Consider the following 24666-nt stretch of genomic DNA (forward strand, 5'->3'; position numbering starts at 1 on the left):
AGTTCCCAGGTCGAGGAGAAAATATTACAAGCTGCCAGAAGGAAACAATTCAAGTACTGTGGAAACACAATCAGGATAACACAAGATTTAGCAGCTTCTACATTAAAGGACCGCAGGGCATGGAATATAATATTCCGGAGGGCAAAGGAGATAGGATTACAACCAAGAATCACCTACCCAGCAAAATTGAGTATAGTCCTTCAGAGGAAAAAATGGTCATTCAGTGAAATAGAGGACTTTCAAACATTCTTGATGAAAAGACCAGAGCTGAATAGAAAATGTGGTTTTCAAATAAAAGACTTACATGGAACTTGAAGAGGTAAACAAGAAAGAGAAATCATAAGAGACTTATTAAGGTTGAACTGTTTACATTCCTGTATGGAAAGATGATATTTATAACTCATGAGAACTTTGTCAGTATTAGGGTAGTTGGAGGGAAAAAATTATATGTATGCATATATATAGATATAGATAGATAGATAGATAGAGAGAGAGAGAGATAGATAGAGAGACAGATAGATGGCACAGCAGGTGAGTTGAAGATGAAGGGGTCATATCTGGAGAATAAAAATAAGGGGTGAGAGAAGATTATACTGGGAGAAGGAGAAAGGGAGAGGTAGATCGGGATAAATTATCTCAAAAAAAACAGAAAAGAAAAAGCTCTTATAGTGGAGGGGAAACAGGGGAAGATGAGAGGGAATGAGTGAATCTTATTCTCATAGGATTTGGCTTAAGGAGGGAATAACATACACACTCAATTGGGTAAGGAAATCTGTCTTACTCTACAGAAAAATGGGGGGGAGGGGACAAGAGAGCAGGGGGATGATAGAGAGGAGGGCAGATTGGGAAAGGGGGTAATCAGAAGCAAACACTTCTGAGGAGAAACAGAGTCAAAAGAAAGAATAGAATAAATGGGGGGGTGGGATAGGATTGAGGAAAGTAGAGTTAGTTTTTTACAACATGACTACTATGAAAGTGTTTTGCATAACTGCACATGTATAACCCATATTGAGTTGCTTGCCTTTTCAATGAGGGTGGATGGGGAGGGAGGAAGGGAGAAAATTTGGAACCCAAAGTTTTAGAAACACATATTTAAAAAAAAAGTTTTCACATGCAACTGGGAAATAAATACAAGAAATGGGGTACAGAAGTCTGTCCTGCCCTACAGGAAAGCAGAAGGGGAAGGGGAAAAGGGAAGGGGGGTGACGTAGAAGAGAGGGCAGACTAGGGGAAGGGGTATTCAGAATGCATGCTATCTTGGGGTGGGGGGAGGGGAGAGATGGGGTGAAAATTTGGAACTCAAAATCTTATGGAAATGAATGTTGAAAACTAAAAATAAATAAATTTAAAAAGAAAAAAAAGTTGAAATACTTGGCCAAGTTACATAGGCAGTAAGTAGCGGTGCCAGGATTTGAATCCAAACCCAGTGCTCTTTCCTTAAAATTGTGGGGTTGTTTTGTTTGTTTGTTTTTTACATCTCCCTCTTCCTTTCCATTCTAATTCTTCTTTGTTTCCTACATCCTGGAGCTCTTGGTCTGCCCTTATTATCTCTTTCCTTAACTGTTGTAAAGGCCTTCTAACCAGTCTTCATTTTACAGAAGAGGAAGCTGGAACTAGGAGAAGAGAAATGACTTTGCCCTGGGTCATTTGGTCAGGTGTGTGTGTGTGTGTTTGTGTGTGTATGTGTGCGTGCGTGTGTGTATGCAAAAGTTTCTTTAATAAAGAGTTCTAACACATTTATATGACTGCCATCATATAAACACCTACTAAACACATGTGTTAAACTAGAGCAACATAGACCATTCATTAGGTGGTGAATTGAGACCAAAATTGAATTGGAGCAAGTGAACGGGTTAGATTGGGAAACTGGACCTTTCAATGACCCCAAGGTCTTCCTGGAAACAAACAAAAACCCCATCTTTTTAATATTACAACTCTTCCAGTGATGCTGTATGGTGTAAAATCATGAGTTACTGCAGTGTCTGAGGAATAAAAATTCTGAGTAGCCCAAAGGGAAATGTAAAGACCCCTGGTAGACACAGTGATCTAATAGATATCATCAAGAAGACGAGTGATTGGAAAAGGAGGGGGCTAGTCTTGTAGCAAGAGCAAGGGATGACTGGGAGATGAAGAGTGCTTCACTGGTACCCACAGAATGTCGGGAGAACCAGACAAAGGCCCACCCCATTCCCCCCTCTAGGCCCCCTTGAAGATGGCTTATGGATGCGAGGGTAAGAGTAGTATATGTGACAAGCTGTGGCCAGATAGAGGGAACATGGCAGTCCATGAGATTGTGCATCCACTGGACTCATTGTCTGAGGTCAAAGAGTCATCACTTAAGAGGTGGAAGGTGGCTCCGAGGCCACTGAATCCAGCCCTCCCACTTTACAGAAAAACTGACTTGCTGACGGTTGTACAGCTAATCGTGGTCTGAGATGCGACTGGAGCCCAGGTCCTTCTGACACCAAGTCTAGTACTCTGTCCACTCCACCACACTGTCTCTAGGAGCTACCTGCTTTATGGTAGGGAAATGGTAGGGATCATGGCAGGGAAAGAACAGGACAAAGAGCAGAACAAAACCGAAACCACTATGGAAATGGACACGGTGAGACAATAATTATCTATAGATTCCAAAGAGAACCTTCCTCAAGCCCAGTCTGTCCTCTTCCCAGAGTTAGCATTGCCTCCCAGCCCCTCCCTCTGGAGAGGACCAGGGGATTAAAGGTCCATCATTCCTAGCAAGGTTCTCAGGTCTCTAACTCCAAAACATTCAGCACATTTTGGGAACAGGCTCAGATGCACTGAAGCCTAATGTTTCTTCAGGATGATAACTGACATTTCCATAATTCTTTAAAGGTAGCAAACCACTTTACCGAGATTATCTCATTTACACCTGACCAAAAGCCCTATGAGTAAGGTGGAACAGAGGGTATGACTCGCACTTTACAGATGAGGAGATGGAGGTGCTGAGGGGGTCCCATGGCAAACCTAGATTTTCACACAGGTTTCTGGACTCAAGGTCCAACATTTTTTCTGTCACGACAGACCAACTTTTCAGCATTGTGCAGGAAGAGAGGCCACCTCGTCATCCTAGGCTACTCGGGCCCTTTTCGTTGTTCAGTCGTTTCAGTGCGTCTGATTCTAACTGCTGAGTCAGAGGAGCTGGGTTCAAGTCTCACTTCTGGTGCTCCCTAGCTATGTGACCTGCACTTGAGGTGAAGTGACCTGGCCCTCAGTTTTCCTAATTGGTAAAATGAGGGGGAGAGGCGAGATAAGGCCCTTTCTTTCACTCAATCTCTGAGTCTATGGCCTCTCTGGCCCTCTGTATCTTCATCTCTAAATTAAGGGGTCTCACTTAATGGCCTCAGAGGTCTTTTCCAACTCCAGATCTGTGATTCTATGATTTTTTTTTTAAATAGGGCGTCTCAGATCTGCTTCTACTCTGAATCACCCAGCATCCCTATTTAGAGCTGCAATAAAAACAACCCCATCTCCTTCAGTGGGGAGTACATGGAAGAGTGTGAGTCAGCTGAAGGCAGTAAGAAAGGAAACACATCTAGCATGGCTTCTGAAATCTCTGCTAAGTTTGCAAAAGCCACACACCAGTGTGCGAAGAGTAAGAACTGGCATTTACGTGGGGCTTTATTGTTCCCAAAGCACTTTATAGATGCCAGCTCTTCTGAGTCTCATAAGCCTGGGAGAGAGGGTCTCTTATTATCCCTCTTTGACAGATGGGGAAACTGAGGTTTGAAGACATTAAGAGGCTTGCTCAGGGTCACACAAAGTAACTAGGTGGGTCTGGGGTGGGATTCAAACCCAGGCCTTTCCTGCCTTCAGGTCCAGCATGCTAGCCTCGACAACACACTGACCTTCTAAGTGTAGGATTCTGAGAGAATCTTAGAATCTCAGAGTTGAAAGGGGTCTCGTTGGCCATCTAATCCAACCCATTCAAGACAAGGAAATTGTGTGACACCTCCCCAGCAAGCGATCATCCCCACTCTGCTTGCAGACAGCTAGTGATGGGGAGCCCACCACCTGTTGCAGTGGGACACTGTGGGTGGTTTTCCTGATGCCCAGCCTAAATGTTCCTCCTACTTCTCCACCCACTGCTCCAGGCTCTGTCCTCAGGGCCAGTAGAACAGGTTAGAATGGGAGCTCCTTGAGGGCAGGAACTGTCTTTGCTGAGTGCAGCACCTAGCACACAGGTTTAATAAATGCTCAGGCTCAGTCCATCTCCTACCTCCGTGTCTTTGCATAGGCAGTGCCCTCCTCACTTCCATCTCTTGGAGTCCCTAGCTTTCTTCCGTGTTTAGTTCCAAGGCCACCCTCCATGAAGGGCCCATGCTGACCCCCCCATCCCTGTGAAGTCACTTTTTCTTTATTATGTGTCTATTTTACATACTTACATGCATATACTGTTTGAATTAAAGGAATCTGGTTATGTTAGGGGACCAGTCATGGGGATCAGTTCTGCTGGATCTAATCAATACCGTTTCTCTGATCCTTCTCCGAGCTCGGCTAACCCTATTCCCAATGACGCAGGCTTTTTCTAGATTGCATCACTAGTCTGATGCCTGAACTGTTCTTACAAATGCAGATAGTCTCAGGACCCAAGGGAATGGATTACCAAAAGGGTCACGTTTCATTTTCAGCGGATAGAGAGTCGTTCAGTTTAGCCATTGCTTCTCCTGATAGACTGTAAGCTCCCTGAGGGCAGGGACTATTTTACATTCATCTTTGCCTCCCATAGTGTCATTTCATAAATGCTTGACCATTGGTCGATGCCACATTCCATGATGGCGTCACAAACAGATTGTGAGGTGGTGGCTCTGGAGGCTGTCATTACCGGACACTTCCACTGGGCCCCATGTCACATCATGGCGGAGTGGGCCCGAGCCAGCCAAATGTTGGGGGGGGGGCATTTACCCTGCAGAAATCAGCAAGGGCTAGGAACTGATTTATCGTTTGGTTGACTGTCTAGACTTAAGAAAGTGATGGAGAAAACGAGAATGCAAATGCAACTTGAGAGTGTCCGGCTTGTGGGATTCTGAGGCTTTTTTGAGAATCAATTATTGAACATTTCTTAGACACCCTTATACCTTTGCATGGTAGCCAAGGAGAGCTGCATCCCTGAGGAAAGTGCCTTATTGGGCCAGAAGGTCTGGCCTAGTCCTGACTCATCTGCAATCCTGGGGATTCTAGGCCTGTTCTAGGCCTTGACCAGCTTTGCTTCAGGCTCTGAGTTTGCCTTGAACCGACAAAGCCAGTCATGGCCACAGAGCTGAGAAGCGACCACTGGCGTCAGGCCTCATGACATCATGGTTCTAGGGTTTCCGTGGTGCTCAGCAATCTCACCATCTAGTCTAGGCTTTTTAGCTCTGTAGAGAGATTCTAGAGTCTTCCATTGCTCCTGTATCCCACTGTAGCCCAGATCTAGAGTGTGAAGGGATGCCACTGGACATCTTGGCCACCCCCCTCACCTCACAGATGGGGAAGCCAAGGCCCAGAGAGGTTCAGTGATCTTCCCAGAGTCACCCAGGTAGTGGTCATCTGAGGGGGACTTGAACCCAAGTCCTCTGACCCCAAAGCCAGCACAGTGCCCTCTCTCTTGTCCCCACTGCCAGGGAGATCACAGGACCATTGTCTGGTGCTGGAAGGAAGCTCAGACACCATCTAGTTCAACCCCTCATTTTACAGATGAGGAAACTGAGGCTCAGAGAAGTGACTTACCCAAGGTCGCACAGGATGGGATTAGACCCCAGGTCCTTGGATGCCAAAGACACCGGGCCTCACTCTCTGCTGCACCTTTGTTTTACAATGAGGATCCTGAAACCTAGAAAGAGGAAATCTCTGTCCCTAAGCCCCCAGGGAATAAATGGCAGGCCTGGGACTGGGCCCAGTCGTCTGGCTCCAGCCCAGGGGTCTTTTCCCTGAACCTTCTCCAAGGCAACACAGACCACAGATTTCCTCATTCCTTCTCTATCGTGGGACCATCACCCTACAAGAAGCATTCGGCACCAGCCACTGCCACCTGGTGGCCAGTAGCGGTGGGGCTGCGTCTGTCAGCGCTGTCTGGTCTGCTGGCTGGCTGCTCACGTGGACTGGAGCCAGGCGGGAGGGGTGGGGGCTGCGGTGGGAGATGTGGCCCTCCAGAGCCCAGAGTCACAAAATGTCAGCGCCTGGAGAGACCTTAGCGATCACAGAAACACACACGCATGCACCCCCCCCCCCACACACACCACAAACCTACTCATACACACACAGACACATACCACACACACACACACACACACACCACTCAAAAGCTCCCATATGCCCATACATACAAACACACAGACACACACATCAAACACCACACACCCACACTCCCCCCCGTGCACCCATACGCACATACACACACACACACACACACACACACACACACACACACACACACACCACTCAAGCACCTCAGACCCCCCCACACACACATATAAACACACATATAATAATCTTATAGGACATGTTGCATTCCAGAGCAGAGGCTTTTAACCTTTCCTGTGTTTCCGGCCCCTTGGAAAGTCTAGTAAAGCCTCTGGTGCAGCGGATGAAGCACCTGGCCTGGAGTCAGAAAGACCAGAGTTCAAATGCAGTGTCAGACACTTCCTAGCAGAGTGACCTTGGGAAAGTCACTTCACCCTGTTTGCCTCAGTTTCCTCATCTGTAAAATGAGCAAGAAAAGGAAAAACCACTCCAGGATCTCTGCCAAGAAAACTGCCAATGGGGTCATGGAGAGTCAGACATGACTGAGCAGCGACAAAGCCTCTGGATCCCTCCTCAAGATGGAAGTTTTTAAATGCACAATTTACATAGTATTCAAAAGGAAACTGATGATGTCAAAAAACAGTTATTAAGATTAAAAAAACAAGCTCCTTGACTGACGCCTGGTTAAGAAGCTCTGATCTGGAAGGACATGAACGAGGTGGCCGGGCAGCCCGAAAGGTGAGGGCCTCACTCCACGCCTCCTGAAGATTCCACAGGCACAGCTCCTGAAGATTCAGAAAAGGAAGTTCTCAGCACCAGCATCCTCGGCCTGCCACACATTTGTTCATGCATCATTCATTCAAGTTCATGCCGTATGGGGACAGGCTGAAGGAATCGGGAATGTCTGACACAGAGATCTGAAGCCTTGGGAGGGAGGCTGGGGTCATGAGTGGAGGTTTTCTATTGAGACTAGTTGGATAGAGCCTGATTTGGCCTCCGAATGTCATAGGCCACGCAGAGATTAGACCCGGTCACTATGAGCTCTCTTCCAATTCTGAGATTCACACGTTCCTCTCCTGCTCTCCCCCGCTTTGGAATCTGTCCCTCCCAGTTCTAGGTTTGAGCAGAGCCATAACTGACCATCCTGGCAGTGAGGGGAAACTGCACAGAAGGGGCTTCCAAATAAAATGTTGAACACGATGTGCGCAGAGGTCATAGGACCCCATCTGGTACTTTCCCATTTTAGCCAACTGCTTTGCCAGGAATGTGCCTTGGTTGTTCGAACCTGCTGAAGGGGTCCACACGCTGTTAGAAACACCTAAATCCCAGGGTCCTGGGCCAACGCCACAAAGGCCTCACCTTAGTTACAGTTCTGGGTTTTGGTTGTTGTATTATCCAGAGAGAAGGGTGGCCTGACCAGATTCTGCAGCCTGAGTAGGCCCAAGAGCTAGTGGTCATCTTGGCAAACTCTTCTCTTTAGTGAAATTCAATCATCTTGCTGGAATCGGCCATTTCTCTATGTTCTGTTCTCAGAATTTGAGTTTTAAAAAATGGAACCTTTATGTAGCATTTCTCCTTGTCAGTCAATAAATATACATTATGCCCCTACTATGTGCCAGGCACTGGGCTACATGCTGGTAATGCAAAGAAAGGCAGAAGATGATCCCTGCCCCCCAGGAGCTGACGGTTGGGGGAGAAACCTTGCAAATGACTAATCTCAAACACAGTCCACAGAGGGGAGGTGCTGGCATGAAGGAAAGGCTTCTGGTAGAAGGCAGGATTGTAGCTGGGAGCTAGAGAACGTCAGAAAGTGTAGCCTCCCAAATATTCGTGTACCTTTAAATATTAACCCCAGGGCAACAGTAATGAGCATGAAAAACGAGGCGCTTAGGCTCTAGTTGGGGTGGTCCTCGATTTTGAGTTGGAAAGATCTACTCCTCTCCTTTTAAAGATGCCTAGATGGGAGGGGGAGGTGGTCAGTGACAAAGGCAGGACAACTTTTCCCAAGCTGAAAATGCTCTCCTATTCCTCAGACACCTTAGGACCTTTTGCCTTAATTAGAGGATCATAGGATCATAAATTTGGAACTGGTAACTTGATAAGTGCATTTCAACCTAACTGGCTTCTTCTGTAATGCTATGTATTTTATTTTATGCCTTTAAAAACATCTTCCTGAGAAGGGGTCAAGAGGCCTCACCAGACTGATCAGTAAAAGGCTATGATGCGGAAAAGGCTAAAGACTCCCTGGTCTAGAACTTGACACATTCATCTACATTTAGGTTCTAATTTCCCTTGGAGACCATCTGTCCAACTCATCACATTTTATAAATTAGAAACCTGAGGCTTTCAGAGGTCAAATGATTTGCTCAGGGTCACCATACACACACACACACACACACACACACACACACACACACACACACATATGTATGTATGTATATGTAGGTATGTATATATGTGTATATACTCTATGTGCACATGTATGTATTATATAGTTCACACTATACATATATGTGTATGATATATACTATACACACTTATATGTATTATATATGCATTTATAATATACACATATAACAAATTCATTAGGAAATGTTATTACACCTGATTTCTCTATTTACAAATACAGATACATGTATCTAGATCCAGACCTGTGATTTCATGAGCATAAAGTAGCTGCTGGTAAAGAAAATTCCTGTACCAACCAGACCAACAACTGTTTTAAAACTCCATCTTAAGTGGGTGATGCCAATGACCAAAACTGGACAAGGAACCATATCTTCCAACTCTAAATTCAGGGCTCTTTGGAATAACTAGCCTGAGATTAGAGGGGTAGATCTTGTCACCATCTTTATAGACAAACAGATGGACAGACGGACAGATGAATGAACAGATAGAGAGCAGCATAGATATAGATAGGTAGATAGATGAATGATTGGATAGAGAGATATAAATAGATGCACAGATGGATAGATGGATGGATAGGTAGTCATAGATGTAGATAGATGGATAGATAGATGGGTAGATAGGTAGGTGGATAGATAGATACATAAATACACGCTATATATACATACATACATACCACATACATATGTGTATACGTATATATGTACGCATACATGCATGTACATTCATATCTCCATTCCCCATCTCAATCCTTTGTAAGGTCCTTGATAGAAAGGATGCCCTGTCATTTTCATCTCTTTATCCCTAGCGCCCAACATAGTGTTTTGTCTGGAGATGATGCTTAATTAATGATTATTCATTGCAAGTTCCTAGAACTTAGAGCTGGCAGGGCCCTAAGCACAAGAAAGGCAGGACAGCAAAGGGGGAAGAAGATGAGACCTGGTTCTGCAATCAGGAAAGACCTTCGACCTAATCCCAGTCCTAGCATTTAGTCCCCATGGAACCAAGTCTTTAAGTCTTACTTTCCTGATCTTTGGATCAGGAAAAGCTGAAATGAATAACACTTTCCCCACCTTGTTGGCTTCTCAGAAAAAAAGACTTTGTCAGCCTTAGCATGCAATATAATATTAATCATATGGTCCAGTTCCCCCATTTTACAGAGGAGGAAACTGAAGTCTGGAGAGGTGGCATGTCTTATCTGAGGTCACACAGCCAGTAGGCAGCAGAAGCAGATCCTTCCAACTCTAAATCGGGTGCAGGATGATATACTGGAGAGAATGTTGGAAGCATCACTCCTGACACTTGTTTTCCCTGTGACCGTAGGTGTGTCACTTCAACTAAGCTTTGGTTTTCTCATCTATACATTTGGGATCATATGTAGGGGACCTAAATGGTACAGGATGGATGTGAGGCTTAGATGAGAGGATATATGACTGTAGATGAATTCATTAGCCTTCAAAAAATTAATAAACACCAGGCTCAATTATTATTTCCTGTATACCTCTCAGCCTCTGAATGTCAATTGAGAAAGTTTATAGTCCCTTTAGACCCTCAGGCAGCAGCATAACAAGGCCATGTGCTGGGGAGATGCTGGAATTTGCCCTGCAGTGGTCAGGAGCTCTCTTGGGCACACATCTCCAAGGAGGACCCTAGAATACCTGAACAAGATGGGACCTTGAAATCTCTCGCCATCTTTGTTAGTGATCGAGGGAAAATTCCCCACTCCTGCCAGCAGAGGGTAGCAAAGAGCTTTGCAAAAAACCCCATGTATCAGTTTGAGGGCTGAATTCTAACTAGTCATCCAAAAAGCCAAATGACATCCATGACACAGTGTCCTCCTCCCCAAGCCCTATGGTCCAGCCCAGCTGGCCATCTTGCTGTTCCTCACACACATGCTTCCATCTCCCGCCACAGGCTATCCTCCACGTCTGGAGGTGTTTCCTCCTCACTGCTTCTTAGAATTCTTCTGTTGTTTGTCCCTTCTGTCATGTCTGACTCCTCGTGACCCCACTGGGGGGTTTCTAGGCAAAAATACTGAAGTAGTTTACTATTTCCTTCTCCAACTCATTTTACAGATGAAGAAACGGAGGTGAACAGGGTTAAGTGACTTGCCTAGGGTCATACAGCTAAGTACATGTTTGAGGCTGGATTTGAACTCAGATCTTCCTGACTCCAGGCCTGGTGCGCTATCCGCTGCACCACCCACTTTTCTTCAACGCTCAGCTCACATGTCACCTTTCACATAAGGCCCTCCTGATCCTCCTAGCCCTGTGAAATCACCTCTCCCAACCTTGTGAGATCACTTCGTATTTATTATATGTCTACTTTTCATATGCCTACCTGTGTATATTTTGTTTCCCTTGGTAGAGTGTAAGCTCCCTGAGGGCAGGGTCTGTTTCACTTTTGTCTTTGTTTCAGCAGCATTTAGCACAATGCCTTGTACACAGTAAGTGATTAATAAATGTGTCTTAGGAGTGCCTGATTTTTACACAATCTACAGTAAGGATGAAACTGCTCTCTGGGCCTCATAGAATCATAGAACTACATGAGCTAATCTCTCTATCTAATGCCTCCCATAATAATAATAATAACAACAATTAGCATTTATATGGCATCTTAAGGATTGTAGAGTACTTTAAATTTAATGTCTCATTTGATCTGCAGAAAAAATTTAAAAGATAGGTGTTATTATTATCTTCATTTAATAGGTGAGGAAACTGAGGCCTGACTCACAGTCACACAGCTATTAAGTGTCTGAGGCTGGATTGGAACTCAGGTCTTCCTGACTCCAGGTCCAGTGTTCTTTCTACTGTGCCACCTATTTGCCTATATTAGAGAGGAGAATTCTGAGGGGAGCCCCAAAAGAAAGGACATATGCAAGGTCTCCTTGGGTGTCCGGGGTATTCACTGACGTCTGTAAGAATCATAGGAGCAAGGATATGAGAGTCAGCTCCAAATGGTTCTCAGGCTGATTGTTAAATTTTCAGCATGAGTGTCCGTCTGTCCATCTGTTTGTCTATAAAGATGGTGACAAGATCTATCCCTCTAATCTCAGGCTAGTTATTCTAAAGAGCCCTGAATTTAGAGTTGGAAGATATGGCTCCTTGTCCAGTTTTGGTCATTGGCATCACCCACTTTAGACAGAGTTTTAAAACAGTTGTTGGTTTTGCTGATTTTCTAGACTTAAGAAGGTGATTAAGAAGATATGTACAATACAGGTTAAACTGAAAAGTGTGTCTCGCAGACCATTTTTTTTTCTTTTCCAGAGAGCCACTTGTCAAACATTCACCAGCATATCCCTGCATAGGAGCATACATTGAAAGCCAGAAGGGGTCTGTATCTAATACATATTCTAAAATTCTATTTTAATGCAAATGTTTCTTTTGTGATCTCATTGAATCATTTTAAAGCACCATTCTGAGGAGTCTACAGGCTTTACCAGCCTGGCCACCAAGGCAGTCCTGACACAAGAAGACACTGAGGACTCCTGGTTCTGCAAAGTTCTGGACTGAATGAGGAATGACGCGGGTTGAAATCGTGTCCCTTCACCTCTTAGCTGTGTGACCATAAGCAAGTCACTTAATGCCTATGATCCTCAGTTTCATCTGTTAAAGGGGTCTAATAAGAAGAGGTTGGACCAGATGACCCCCTGAGGTCACTCTTAGCTCTAACTCTCTGGCTCCTAGTGGGGTGATGCTTGGTGCTTGGTAAGTCTTGAAGTATTATGAGAATGTAAACTATTATTATATTATACCTTAGTTTTTAATTTAAAGCTTATTTTGCTGATAAAATAAGCTCTATAAGAGACCTTGGGTTCTCAAAGGCTGACCATGGAATAAACATTTATCACTATATTGGTTGCAGGGTGGGGCATTCTTTGGCCATGGCACCTCTTGAAGACCACTTGCCAAGGCAGAGAGAGGTGGGATTGTATCATTGGAGGGGTCACTCACACCAATGAAATCACCAGTGCTTAAAGTACTCTACTGAGTCTCCAGTCAGTCCTGTAGACTGAAGGGGAATTATGGGAGGAAAGTGATATTTAATGAGAACAAATGTAAATTCCTACAATAAAGTTCAAAGAATCAACTGCAAAAGGATGTGATTAGGGAGACATCTAGATAGTGTCATGTGACAAAGACTTGGCATTTTAGTTTACTGCAATCTCAGTCTGGGTCAACTGTATTATTTTACTAAAAGTAGAGAAAGAGGGAGAGAAAAATAGAAAGAGAAGGGGAGAGCGGAAGAGAGAGAGGCAGAGACAGAGAGAGAATGTACAGTCTTACAAGACAGAAGCACAGAGTCCAAAACAGAGAAGGTAAGAATCCTACTCGACCTCCAGGTGCTCAGACCACAGCAGGAGCACAGCGCTCAGCTTGGGCCACCACAGCTTGGAAAGAATGAGAATGGGACAGGAGGAACAAAACCAGAAATGTGAAGAATTTGCCCTGTCAGATGCAAAGGAATTCACCGTGTTTAAACCTTAGGAAATAAAAGAAAAGGAAAAGAAAAAAGGCCAAAGAGAGAACAGAAGAACTGTGTTTGAATATATGCAAGGCTGTCATGTGGAAGAGATTGGACTAAAACCTTGAAACTGCAAAGGGCTGAACTACCACTGGGGGGAGGCAGATTCCCCCTCACTATGAGGAAGACCAAACAATGAGTCCAAGGCTAAGGCTGGCTGGGATGGACTCCCCTGGCCAGAGTGAACTCTGTCTGTCACTGGTGCTCTCAAGCTGAAGCCAGACGGAATGTGTCTCCTAACCCTGCAGCTCTATCACCTGAATGACTTAAGTGCTGGACAAAATGCCCTAGCATTTCAAAGTGGCACAATCTTTATTCTTCATGCAGCTTGTATGTGAGGTCTTTATTTTCTTATCCTGAATTTAAAAAAAAATTATGTCCAATTTTTTAGTTGAGTTGGGGATTAATGGTCCAAAGGAAAAGTTCTGTTTTTGAGTCAGTGCCTGCATTTTAATCCTTCCTTTGTCATGGGCTATCTGCGTGATCTTGGGCAAGTCAGTTAAACTCTCTTAGTTTTGCTTTTTAAAAAAAATTTTTTTTCTTGCATATCTTTGTGTCCCTATTATTTCACAAAGTGCCTGGCACATAGTAGGCATTTTATAAATGTTTGCTGACTGACTGGCTCTTTGGGATTTATATGCAAATTGGGGGGTCGAATTAGCTTCTGAAGTCCTTTCTAAGATGTATGGTTCTATGACTAGATGGCCTCTGAGATTTCTTCCAGCTTTTGGATCTATGATCTAGGTGGAAGAGCTATGATTTTTCGTGAGGAAGGCAGGTGAGCATTCTGTCCTCTAACACAAGTCACGACCCTTCTGTGACTTTAGTAGAGAATTATCAAGGAAACATTGCCATTAAATGACTTGCCCCAAGTAGTACAAGTCAGAGGCAGAGTTTGAGACCAGTTTTCCCTGTTTACAAGTCCAACACTCAGCTTTGGTGTAGTGGAAGCAGTCCTCGGTTTAGAGTCAAAAACCTAGATTCCTAATTCTGGAGGTGACAAAGAACCATGGGAGTTGAGTGTGTGTGTGTGTGTGTGTGTGTGTGTGTGTGTGTGTGTGTGTGTGTGTGTGACGTGATTGGACCTGCACTTTAGGAAAATCACTTTAGAGACTGAATGGAGAATACATGATATGGAGAGAGACTGAAACAGGCTGACCCATCAGTAGCTATTGCAATAATCTAGGCCTGAGGTGATGAGGACCTGCACCAGGGTGGGGGCAGTGTCAGAGGAGAAAATGGGCCATATTGGAAAAATGCTGCAGAGATAAAATCCACAAGAGATGGGGCACAGGTGAAATCCATAGGACAGGCTGCAAAGAGGGGGTGAAATGCGCAAGAGATGGGGCAGAGGTGAAATCTGCAAGAGAGGATGCAGGGGGTGAAATCCACAAGAGATGGGGCAGAGGTGAAATCCATAGGACAGGCTGCAAAAGCGGGGGTGAAATGTGCAAGAGATGGGGCAGAGGTGAAATCTGCAAGAGAGGATGCAGGGGGGGTGAAATCCACAAGAGATGGGGCAGAGGTGAAATCCATAGGACAGGCTGCAAAAGCGGGGGTGAAATGTGCAAGAGATGGGGCAGAGGTGAAATCTGCAAGAGAGGATGGGGGGGGTGAAATCCACAAGAGATGGGGCAGAGATGAAATCCATAGGACAGGCTGCAAAGAGGGGGTGAAATGCGCAAGAGATGGGGCAGAGGTGAAATCTGCAAGAGAGGATGGGGGGGTGAAATCCACAAGAAATATTGTACAGGTGAAATTGACAGGCTTTGGCAATATATATGGAGGGTAAGAGATAGTGAGGATTCTGGTTCTGAGCCTGAAGTACTGAGAAGATGACTCCTCACTGTCACTTCATGTATCTCATCAGGTGCCAAACCTTGAAGTTTTTATCTTCACGACACCTCTCTGGCCATGTCACTCCCCCTGAACTCTGGTGGCTTCTTATTACTTCTAGGATAAAATATAAATCCCTGTTTGGTTTTTAAAGCTCTTCATAAGCTGGTCCCTTCTCATCTTCCCAGCCTCATTAGACATTCTTCTCCTGAAACCCCTTCTCCAGTCTAACCATCCCTAATTCCTTCACTTGCTCCTTAGATGACCTGGATTCCAGGCTTGTTGCCAACCTGGTTGTCCTCCTCTGGCTGGATTCGTTTATTCAATGTCCTTCCTAAGCTGTGGTGGCCAGAACTGAACTGCAGACTTCAAAAGTAGGGCAGATATGGAACTTCGATAAGGGCAGCACAAAGGGACTATGCCTCCTTTTTCCTCTGGCTGTTCATCTTCTGTACTAAACAAATCAAACCTAAATTACATGACTTTTTATTTGTATGGGGCCTGTGATTAGCTTTTTTTCTGCTTTTGTGGTTACGACTGTTAATAGTGTGTGTGTGTGTGTGTGCGCGCGCGCACACATGCACGCGTGTGAAGACCCTTATCCCTGCCCTTAATGCTTGGAAGAAGAGATTATCCTGAATCCTTTACATAGGCTCATAAATTTAGGACTAGAAGGGATCTTAGAAGCCATTCCAACCCCCTCATTTTACAGAAGGGGAAACTGAGGCTGAGACTCAGGGTGACCCAGTTAGTGTGTGTAGGAATCAACCTAGGTCATTCTCACTTCAATTACACCACCCTGTCCACTAGCCCAACTGCCTTCTCCTCACCAGCCCTCTGCCTCCCAAGCTGTCCTTTGAAACGTGTGGGAGATTCACACCTACTGCATCCTGCCTGGGACAGGGTTATCGCATGTAAAGCTCAGCTCTGTAATGAGTTAGGAAGGCAAGCAGGATTCAGCCATCCGTCCAGCAGAAGTGGGCAAAGGACTCTGGGTACTTGCAGGAGAAAAAAGCCAAAGCTTCCCTCCCACGGCGGCTTCCTTTTTTAGCCTCTGCGGCCCTAACCACCCCTCTGAGCTCAGTGGCCGGATGAAACGGCCTCATCCCCCAGGCCTCAGGAGCTAACTCGGTGACCACACATAGGCCAGGGACAGACTCTGGGGAGCTGGTCACTGGGTCGGACATCAAAGGGCAGCGGAAAGAACAGTTAAGCAGGCTTCTGGAAGAGGGAGGGCTGGGGAAAGGCTGGCTGCAGAAGCATGGGGATGTTTGTTGCTAGGCCAAGACCAATCTCCCAATAGAAGTGTGGTCGACATCCAGACAGGGCAGCCCCTCGCCCTGACGTGAGGATTTGGACCATATCCCCATCTCTCAGAAACCAGTGCTTGACATGGGCCTAGCCCTGTTCTCTGCTCTGGTGGCAAATTAATATATTTTTTATAACAGATCTTCTCCAATGTCCCATTCAAGAAAAACAAAGAGACAAATACATGGATGCTTCTGTGAAGTTGAATAAATCTGTTTTTATACCTAGGATATGACTGTTTTTTTGGGGGGAGGGGCATCCAGACCAGTGATTTCCCCATTGTAAAGTACTCCAGGTGAGGACATGTAGGGAACTCTTCTGTAACTTAGTCTTAGAGCAGAGATTCTTGACCTGGATTCCATGAGGGTCTAGGGATCAATTTTTTTGGGGGGAGGCTGTGAACTTGTATGAGGAAAAAACTATCTTTGACTTACTTTGTAATCCTGTGCCCTGAATTTTCTGCACTTAAAAAAAACGATTCTGAGAGGGGGTCAGAATCAGACTCACAGCCAGAGGGCTATAAAACACAAAGTTTGTGAAGTCAGGTCTTGGAGAGAAGCCTAAGGCAACCAAAGGGTTCAATAATTTGCACAGGGGCAAAGGCAGAACTTGAACCCAGATCTTCCTGCCTTCGAAGTCAGCTCCCTATTTATTCACTACTCCAGGTGACACCTAGATCCCTGTTTAGTGGAAGGTGGAGCAGTGGATGGCGCTCTGGGCTTGGAATCAGGAAGACTCACGTGCCCGAGTTCAAATCCAGCCTCGGACACTCACTGGCTATGTGACCTTGGGCAAGTCATTTAACCCTGTTTGCCTCAGTTTCCTCATCTGTAAAATGAACTAGAGAAGGAGATGGCAAAGTCACTCCAGTGTCTTTGCCAAGAAAATCCCAAATAAAGTTATGAAGAGTTAGACAGGACTGAAAAACGACTGAGCAAAATGGCCATTTAGCATATTTGGTTTGTCAAGGGTGCTCTCCAATAGTGGAGATTTCTGTTCCAGCTTTAGTGGTACTAGCTTAGGTAGCAGGGAAGGTCCATCAGTCAACAAGCATTTATTAAACACGTATTGTTTGGGGCACTATACTAAGTACTGAGGACAAGGAAAAAAAAGGAAAACATGGCCCCTGCCCTCAAGTTGCTCCCAGTCTAATGGAGGAAACATGCAAACAACTATGACAGAAACAGATACGGAGAAGAATAAAGGGAAGGTAATCACAGAGGGAAGAGTCAGACGGGACGAGAAAGGTCACGGGCGGATCTTGACTTCATTCCTATTTGGAACTCCAGTAAGAGATATCCCTCTGCTAATTCAAGCCTGCATATTTTCTACAACTTATGGGTAAGTTTTCCATTTTTTTCTGGTAGATTTAAATGCTTGTTATTTGGGGGAAAAGTGAAATTTAATTAAAAAACTGTTTACCCCAAACCTTATAGTCCTAGAGAGTCGTCTGGGGCCCTTGGGGGTTACATGACTTGATCAGGGTCACACAGCCAGGATGTGTCGGGTGTGGGACTTAAAGCCTTGGTCAGGGCCTCCTGACTTCAAGGCCAGCCAGCTCTCTAAGCCCTTTATGAAGTGTATCTGCTGTCTCTCCAAAATCATTTGTAGCAGCACTCTGTGGTAGCAAAAACTGGAAATAACGAGGGTGCTCATCGCCTGGAGAATGGCTGAATAAGTTGTGGCACAGGAATGTCATTTCTGCACTGCAAGGAACAAACAGGAGGAGCTCAGATAAATGCGGGAAGGCTTCCAAGGGCTGATGCTTAGTAGCAGAACCAGGGAACTACTGTTGTTGTTCAGCTCTTTTCAGTTGTGTCCGACTCCTCATGGGGTTTTCTTGGTAGAGATCCTGCAGCGGTTGGCCATTTCCTTCTCCAGCTCATTTTACAGATGAGGAAACTGAGGCAAACAGGGGGAAGTGACTTGCCCAGGATTATACTGGGCTGGTAAGCATCTGAGGCAGAATCCAAATTCAGGTCTTACTGATTCCACACGCACCCCACTCTATCCACTGCTCCACCTAGCTGCCTCAATAGTGGTTAGAAACTGACAGACCTGAAGTCAGAGGCCCTGAGTTCAAATCCTGCCTCATAGACTTTCTAGCTCTATGATCCTAGGCAAGTCATTTAATCTTTCTCAACCTCAGCTTCCTCATCTGTAAAAAAAAGGCAGTTTTGGCCTCTAAAATTCCTTCTATCTCTTAGTCTATGATACTATGAGCTTGGGGGGTGGGGAATCCCAAAATCTAAGCAAGAATAAAAAACACAACTCAATGATTTTTCAGACCCAAAGGCCATTTAATACCATAAACTCTACTTGAGTAGTTTAGCAAAAATAAAAAAATATCTACACCATACAAGACTGGTTAGTACTGGATACACATGATTTGGTTTGAAAGCTGCAACACTCCTTGTATACGTGGATTTTCTCCACAATGTGTTACATCGTACTAGGCTATACCCAATGAGAAACATGGATTTATTGACGACATAAATATTAACTGAACAGGCTACTGAGGCTATAAATAGAAAAACAGACATGGTCTTGGTCTAGGAGTAAAAGGCCTATGAAATCAGCCTAGCACGGAGTTCAAAGGATATTTAATATCATCCTATTACCTAGAACAGAAACAAGGTTCAAATATCCACTTAGCGTAGTCCCATCTAGTCCAGACCATTCCCTAGCAAGAACGGCGCCCACACGTGAGGTTTCCTAACCACCCACTACACGTGACGAGTCATCCACAGTCACAGAACATGTCATACTAGAGCTCTGCCTTTCTGCCCCCCCACCCCCCAGCTACCATGCGAAGGAAAGTTTACAAGTGTCCGTGACACCATGCCCAGAGACCCTGCGTGAGGAAAAGCGCGAGGCTGCTTTGTAAATGCGTCCCTCTCCAATGTGCTCCCTGCCCATGTCGGGATACTCTCCTGCCTGTCCTGTCAAAGCCTCTACTCTTGAGCCTCTTTGCGAGTCAACTTGTAGATTTCGGTCGGTCCGTCCACATGCGTTATGGTGGTCGTGAGCTGTAGTTCTTCTGTGCTGTGAATGCCCAGGTCGCCTGAAACACACGTCCGGGAGTTAGACTCAGGGCAGGACAAACAACAAAAACAATTAAAAACAATCACCCAGGTGCTCAAAGAAAACCTCATAAAGTATATTGTTTAAAAAATGAGCCTTTGTCCCAAGGCACGTACAGAAAGAATAACGCCCTTACTTGTTTAAAAAGAAAAAGGGGGCCAATGGATGTTTTCAGAGTATGTGGTCAGCGGGTTAAAAGGAACTTCAGGAACAAAAAGACATCATTCCATAAAGCAAGATTTAAGCCTGAGAGCACATACACATCACTGGATTTACCCAGCACAACCAATATGGGATTACCTCCAGATGGAGCCTATGAAGTGGTGAAGATTCAAACCAATGACCCTACATGCATGACAACCACATGAACTCAACCAACCACTTATCAACAAAGAAATGTCCAACAAACAGACGAGTTACGGGGATTTGGGTATTATAATGGCAACAAGAGCCAGGGTAATGGCTACCAGAAATTATGGAGAGCTCATCCTTGAGGAGTCTGGACATACCAACCAATAACAGATTTTTACACAGAAACGGTGGGTTGGCTGTTGTCCCTCATAATTGAAGAGGACCAGAATGACATCACTATGTTGGAGTCAAGGTATAGCATGTCTGACTATGGCTGATCAGATCAATACAAGCTTGAAAGGCTCTACCACAGGTCAGGCACAAATAGTCCACGTGAACATTTGGAATGGAGATGTCTCTAAATCTGTGCATTTTCACCTTACTGCAAGGAATATTATGTAGAAACTACATAATATATCCCATCAAGATGCACAAGTTTAACACCTACTGAATACTTACAAAGACAATCTAGTGGTCAAAATGACACATTAGAAATTCCTTATTCTTCATAAACAGATACAGTCCTGTTTTACAAATAGAGACTCCAAAATATGCTTGAAAATTTAATAAACTATTTTTTCTGGAACTGGAGAATCATCGTAGACAAAACCATGGCAAACAACTGCTCAGGTACAGCCCTGAACCATACAAATTTAAGAACCAAGTTAATAGATGTCCACATACTAAATACTCATAATCTTGAAACTACATGGGGAAAAAAAAGCTTTTAAAATATAGAGACTAAAGGAAAAAAGCAAAACCACTAGTGACAGGATGAAGGGTAATTCATTCCCATCTTTCTGTCTGCTAATGGAGTTGTGCCAAAGATATTTTAAATGACCCTAAAGAAGATGAATTTATATTCTCAATGTACTTAACAGCATCACCATAATTTCTTCCAGTATTCCCTCTGATGTCCCCAGAGAACAATCCCATTCAACAAATGGTATTTTTTAATTTTTAAAACTTAATTAAAAAGGAAATGATCAGCATAAATGATCAACACATTGAAAAAGTCTGAAAACACAGTGTCAACTTTGGGGACATCCTGTATGTGCAATGAAGAAAACTCGAGGGCTCCTCACTTCTGCAAAGGAGTGGGATGGTCTTCTCATATCTCCTCTTTCAGACCAGGTTTGTTCTTTGTAATTTCTGTAACATTCACTTCTGATTTTTTTTTTGATGGTTGTTTTTCTGGTTACCTTGTTTTTCATACTGTGCATTGTTTTCTTGGTTCTGGTGACCTCTATCTGCATCAGTTCACACAGATCTTTCCAGCCTTTTCTGTGTTCATCACACTCATCATTTCTTACAGCACAGTCATATTCCATTCTATGTTGATACCACGATTATGCTCAGCCATTCCTCAACTGATGGGGCTCTCTTATGTTTCCAATACTACGCTATCACAAAAAAGTGCTACTATAAGCTCTCTGACTTTCTACTGCACCAAAATGCTTAACAGATGTTTCTTGTGTTGAAGGCGCTGGACCCAATTCAAGTCCACACAGTTTAGGATGACAATAAAAGATCAGGGCCAATCTATTTTTCTGCCCCCCCCTTCTGAATCTACTACCAACTTCAAAAAAGCACTAGCATCTCTAGTGATGTATCACTCGTTGCTCATCCTTCATTCTCAAGACTGACCAATGGTGTCATGAGGGAGATGTCTTGGCTTGTACACGAATTGGATTTAAGTGAAGAAGAGTTGCACAAAGGTCTCAACTTCACTCTCCCCCCAGAGTCGTGGAAGTCCAATGGTAGGACAAAAATCAAGATGACTGGCACCAAAGCCCTGGTGGAGAAGAACTGGCGGCTCTTGGATGCCGTCATCACGTTTGAGAATTTTCCCTTGGTAGCAAAGAGCTTAAAGACATTCCTCCTCTATCAGTTGCCCCAAATCATGGTTTGGGCCATTTTTAGCTATTTCCCAAGCAATCAAGAGTCCCTTGCAACTGTGAAATATTGGGATAGTCTCATTCTGGTAGCCACAGAAACTCAGAAAATCTTCTACCATAGCATGGAGGGACTGTTGTCTGTGTTGGGACAGGAAGTACCCATGGCCTTGGAGTCATTGTCTTATTGGGGTACAGATAATGGTAGCAGAGGATTCCCTCTATTTTCCTATAGAAATTGTGTAGAATTATTTAAAGCATTTTCCCTATGTATTGAGCCCAGGCCCTGTATGATGAATGTCTTCTAAGATCTCTGACTAATTTTATTACATCTCTGGGCAAAATTCCTCCCCATCCCAGAGACATGTTTCTATAATTTGATTGGAATTCAATGGGGCAAGGATTTGAGACCAGCCTATAGTCAAGTCAATAAGCATTTTTAAGTCCCCACTATGAGCCAGCCATGGTGCTAAGAGCTGGTGACATAAAGAAAGGTTTCTAGGAGGATATAAAGAAAAAAAAAGTTATCAATGAATTGTGCACCCTTACCTCGTCCTGTGCTTTATGTATTGTCTTCCCCCATCAGGAGGAAAGCAACTTGAGGGTGGTTGTTTAGTTGTTGGTTTTTTTTTTCAATCATATCTGACTCTTCAGGACTCTGGAGCTTTCTTGGCAAAGATACTGGAGTGGTATGCTGTTTCCTTCTCCAGCTGACTTTACATATGAGGAAACTGCAGCAAACAGGGTTAAGTGACTTGCCCAGGGTCACACAGCTAGGAAGTGTCTGAGGCTGGATTTGAATTTGGATCTTCCTGACTCTAGGTCCAGAATTCTCTTTACTGTGCTACCTTGCTGCCTAGCTGTATGATCCTGGACAAGTCACTTTATCTGTCTCCTTCAGCTTCTCATCTGTAAAATGGAGATTAAAAATAGCACTGACATTGCAGAGTTCTTGTAAGGATCAAATGAGATAATATTTGTAAAGTACTTTGCAAACCTAAAGTGTTATATAAATGCTAGCTATTGTTGTCATTGTTGTAAAGGCTCTACCTCCCTCCCTCTCTATTTATTTAGTGCCTACTCTGTGCCAGGACTGTGCTATGAAGGGCTTATGAGAGTAAGGACGATGGTAATCTTACATTTATATGGTGCATTGAGGTTTGTGAAGTGTCTTAAATACACGATCTCATTTGAGCCTAATAATAACCTGCGGGGCAGGTGCTATTATTATGACACCCATTTTACAGAGGAGAAAGTAGGCTGAAAGAGTCAAGTGACAAAAACTAGAAGTCTTAGAGACTTTCCTAGGGCACTGAGAGGACCAAGTACACTTGCCCGAGATTATGCAGCCAATAGAGGTCAGAGGTCAGACCTGAACCCAGCTCTTCCTGACCCCTGGCTGGCCATCTATCTACCGCACCATGCCAACTCTCACTCTGTACAGAGAAGATGCCACTTCATGGGTGCTCGACCTTGTACACAGCAGTCAAGATGAACTAGAAATCATGAAATGTACTTCTAATGCCCAAAAGACAGGTCATTATCTCAGAATCACAGGATTTAGAACTAGCAAGAACTTTTGAGGTGATTTAGTTCAACCTTCCCCTCCATTCCTACAGGTGAGGAAATTGAGGCACAGAGTGACAGATTTCCAGGCATGGGGAGCTCACTACCTTAAAAGATAATTGACTGTTATTGATCAGATTTAATTAAGGCTTTTCTTATGCTGGAGAGCGTTGTAGCACTGTGCAAAGAGCCTCAGGCTGGGACTCAGGAAACTTAGATTCTCTGGATCAGAACCTTGACATCCAGGGTGCCCCAAAAGTATGGTTTAAACTTTAATAACTGACTCCCCGGTAAGGAAATTCACTCTCTCAGTGGAGGTCAGCACTTGCAACTTAACTGACTTGCTGAGGATCATACAGCCAGGATGTGTTAGGAGCAGTACTTGAACTCAGATCCTCCTGGGTCCAAGGCTGGTTCTCTACCTACTATGCCGAGCTGCCTCTAAGTTTACGATGATGCTCTAGAATGAAGCGCTAAATTTTAGGACAGAGAACAGAAGAGTGAGCACCATCTTGGACCAGGACATCACCCTTCCATGTGTGTAGCCAAAGATGATACCAACTTTTCTAGTGGCTCTCTCAGTCTGATGGCTCAAGTTAAGTTTGGGGTCAACTAATCTCTGCTGGCTCAGACCAGTCTACATCATTGATAAATGTCCTTAGACTCTAGGAGAAAGAAGGGAACCCAGACAGAGATCATCTGGCCCAATTTATGTAGAAACAGAATTCCCATCTCTAACACTCTTGACAAGTGGTCAGCTGGAAATCTCCAACAGGGAAATCGACTCTCTCAAGCCAAGGGAGACCATTCCAGTCTTGGAGAGCGCTGAATATTGGCCAGTCTTTCCTTACTTCAGGTGAAAATCTGCCTGACATTCTAGCTAGGACAGGATTCTAGCTAGTGCAGGATTTGAATACAAGACTTTCTGACTTACAGGTTAAACTGAGATCCATTACACTGAGCTGCTCCTCCTTAGATAATTTAGGGATGATGTTATCTTGAAAAAAGATTTCAGAAAATTCTGCTGCTGTCCCTCTCCCTCCAGGTCTCAGCTTCTGGCTTCAAACTCCAGATCTGTCACTAACTGCCTGTACAGCCTTCAGAGAGTCATTGAATGTCTAGGATTCAGTTTTTTCATCTGTAAAATGAGAGCAGTGTGCTGAATGACCTCTACGGCCCCTATGAGCTCTAAATCTAGGGTTCTCTGACCTTCCTTTCCCTGATGAAGGTCTGCTCCCCCACTCATCTCCTCCAGAATCTCCTAATTAATGTGTTGCTATCACCTCTCCCCTCTCCTTCCCCTCACCTCCCCCTCTCATATTCTCTTTCTCTTCCTCTCTCTCTCTCTCTCCTCCTTCTCTCTCTCTCTCTCTCTCTCTCTCCTCTCTCTCTCTCTCTCTCTCTCTCTCTCTCTCTCTCTCTCTCTCTCTCTCTCTTCCCCCCCAATCCCTGT

The 24666-nt window shown here is 44.5% G+C and overlaps 1 protein-coding gene across 2 annotated transcripts in view; it reads right to left on the reverse strand.

Annotated features, from left to right (window-relative positions):
* Positions 1-6805: 6805 nt before the first annotated feature.
* Positions 6806-24666, reverse strand: part of WLS (Wnt ligand secretion mediator) — a 150824-nt gene continuing 132963 nt past the window's right edge. Inside the window, exon 12 of one of the 2 annotated variants that reach the window (XM_020992999.2) lies at positions 6806-7028. In XM_020992999.2, the coding sequence (XP_020848658.1) occupies positions 6991-7028 (38 nt within the window). In that variant the 3' untranslated portion in view covers positions 6806-6990. Of the gene's footprint in view, positions 7029-18593; positions 19382-24666 lie in introns of those variants that run through there. The other variant, XM_020992998.2, reaches the window with a different exon arrangement.

The sequence above is a fragment of the Phascolarctos cinereus genome, unplaced genomic scaffold (assembly GCF_003287225.1).
Source record: "Phascolarctos cinereus isolate Bilbo 61053 unplaced genomic scaffold, phaCin_HiC Scaffold_5;HRSCAF=322, whole genome shotgun sequence".
NCBI lineage: Eukaryota > Metazoa > Chordata > Mammalia > Diprotodontia > Phascolarctidae > Phascolarctos > Phascolarctos cinereus.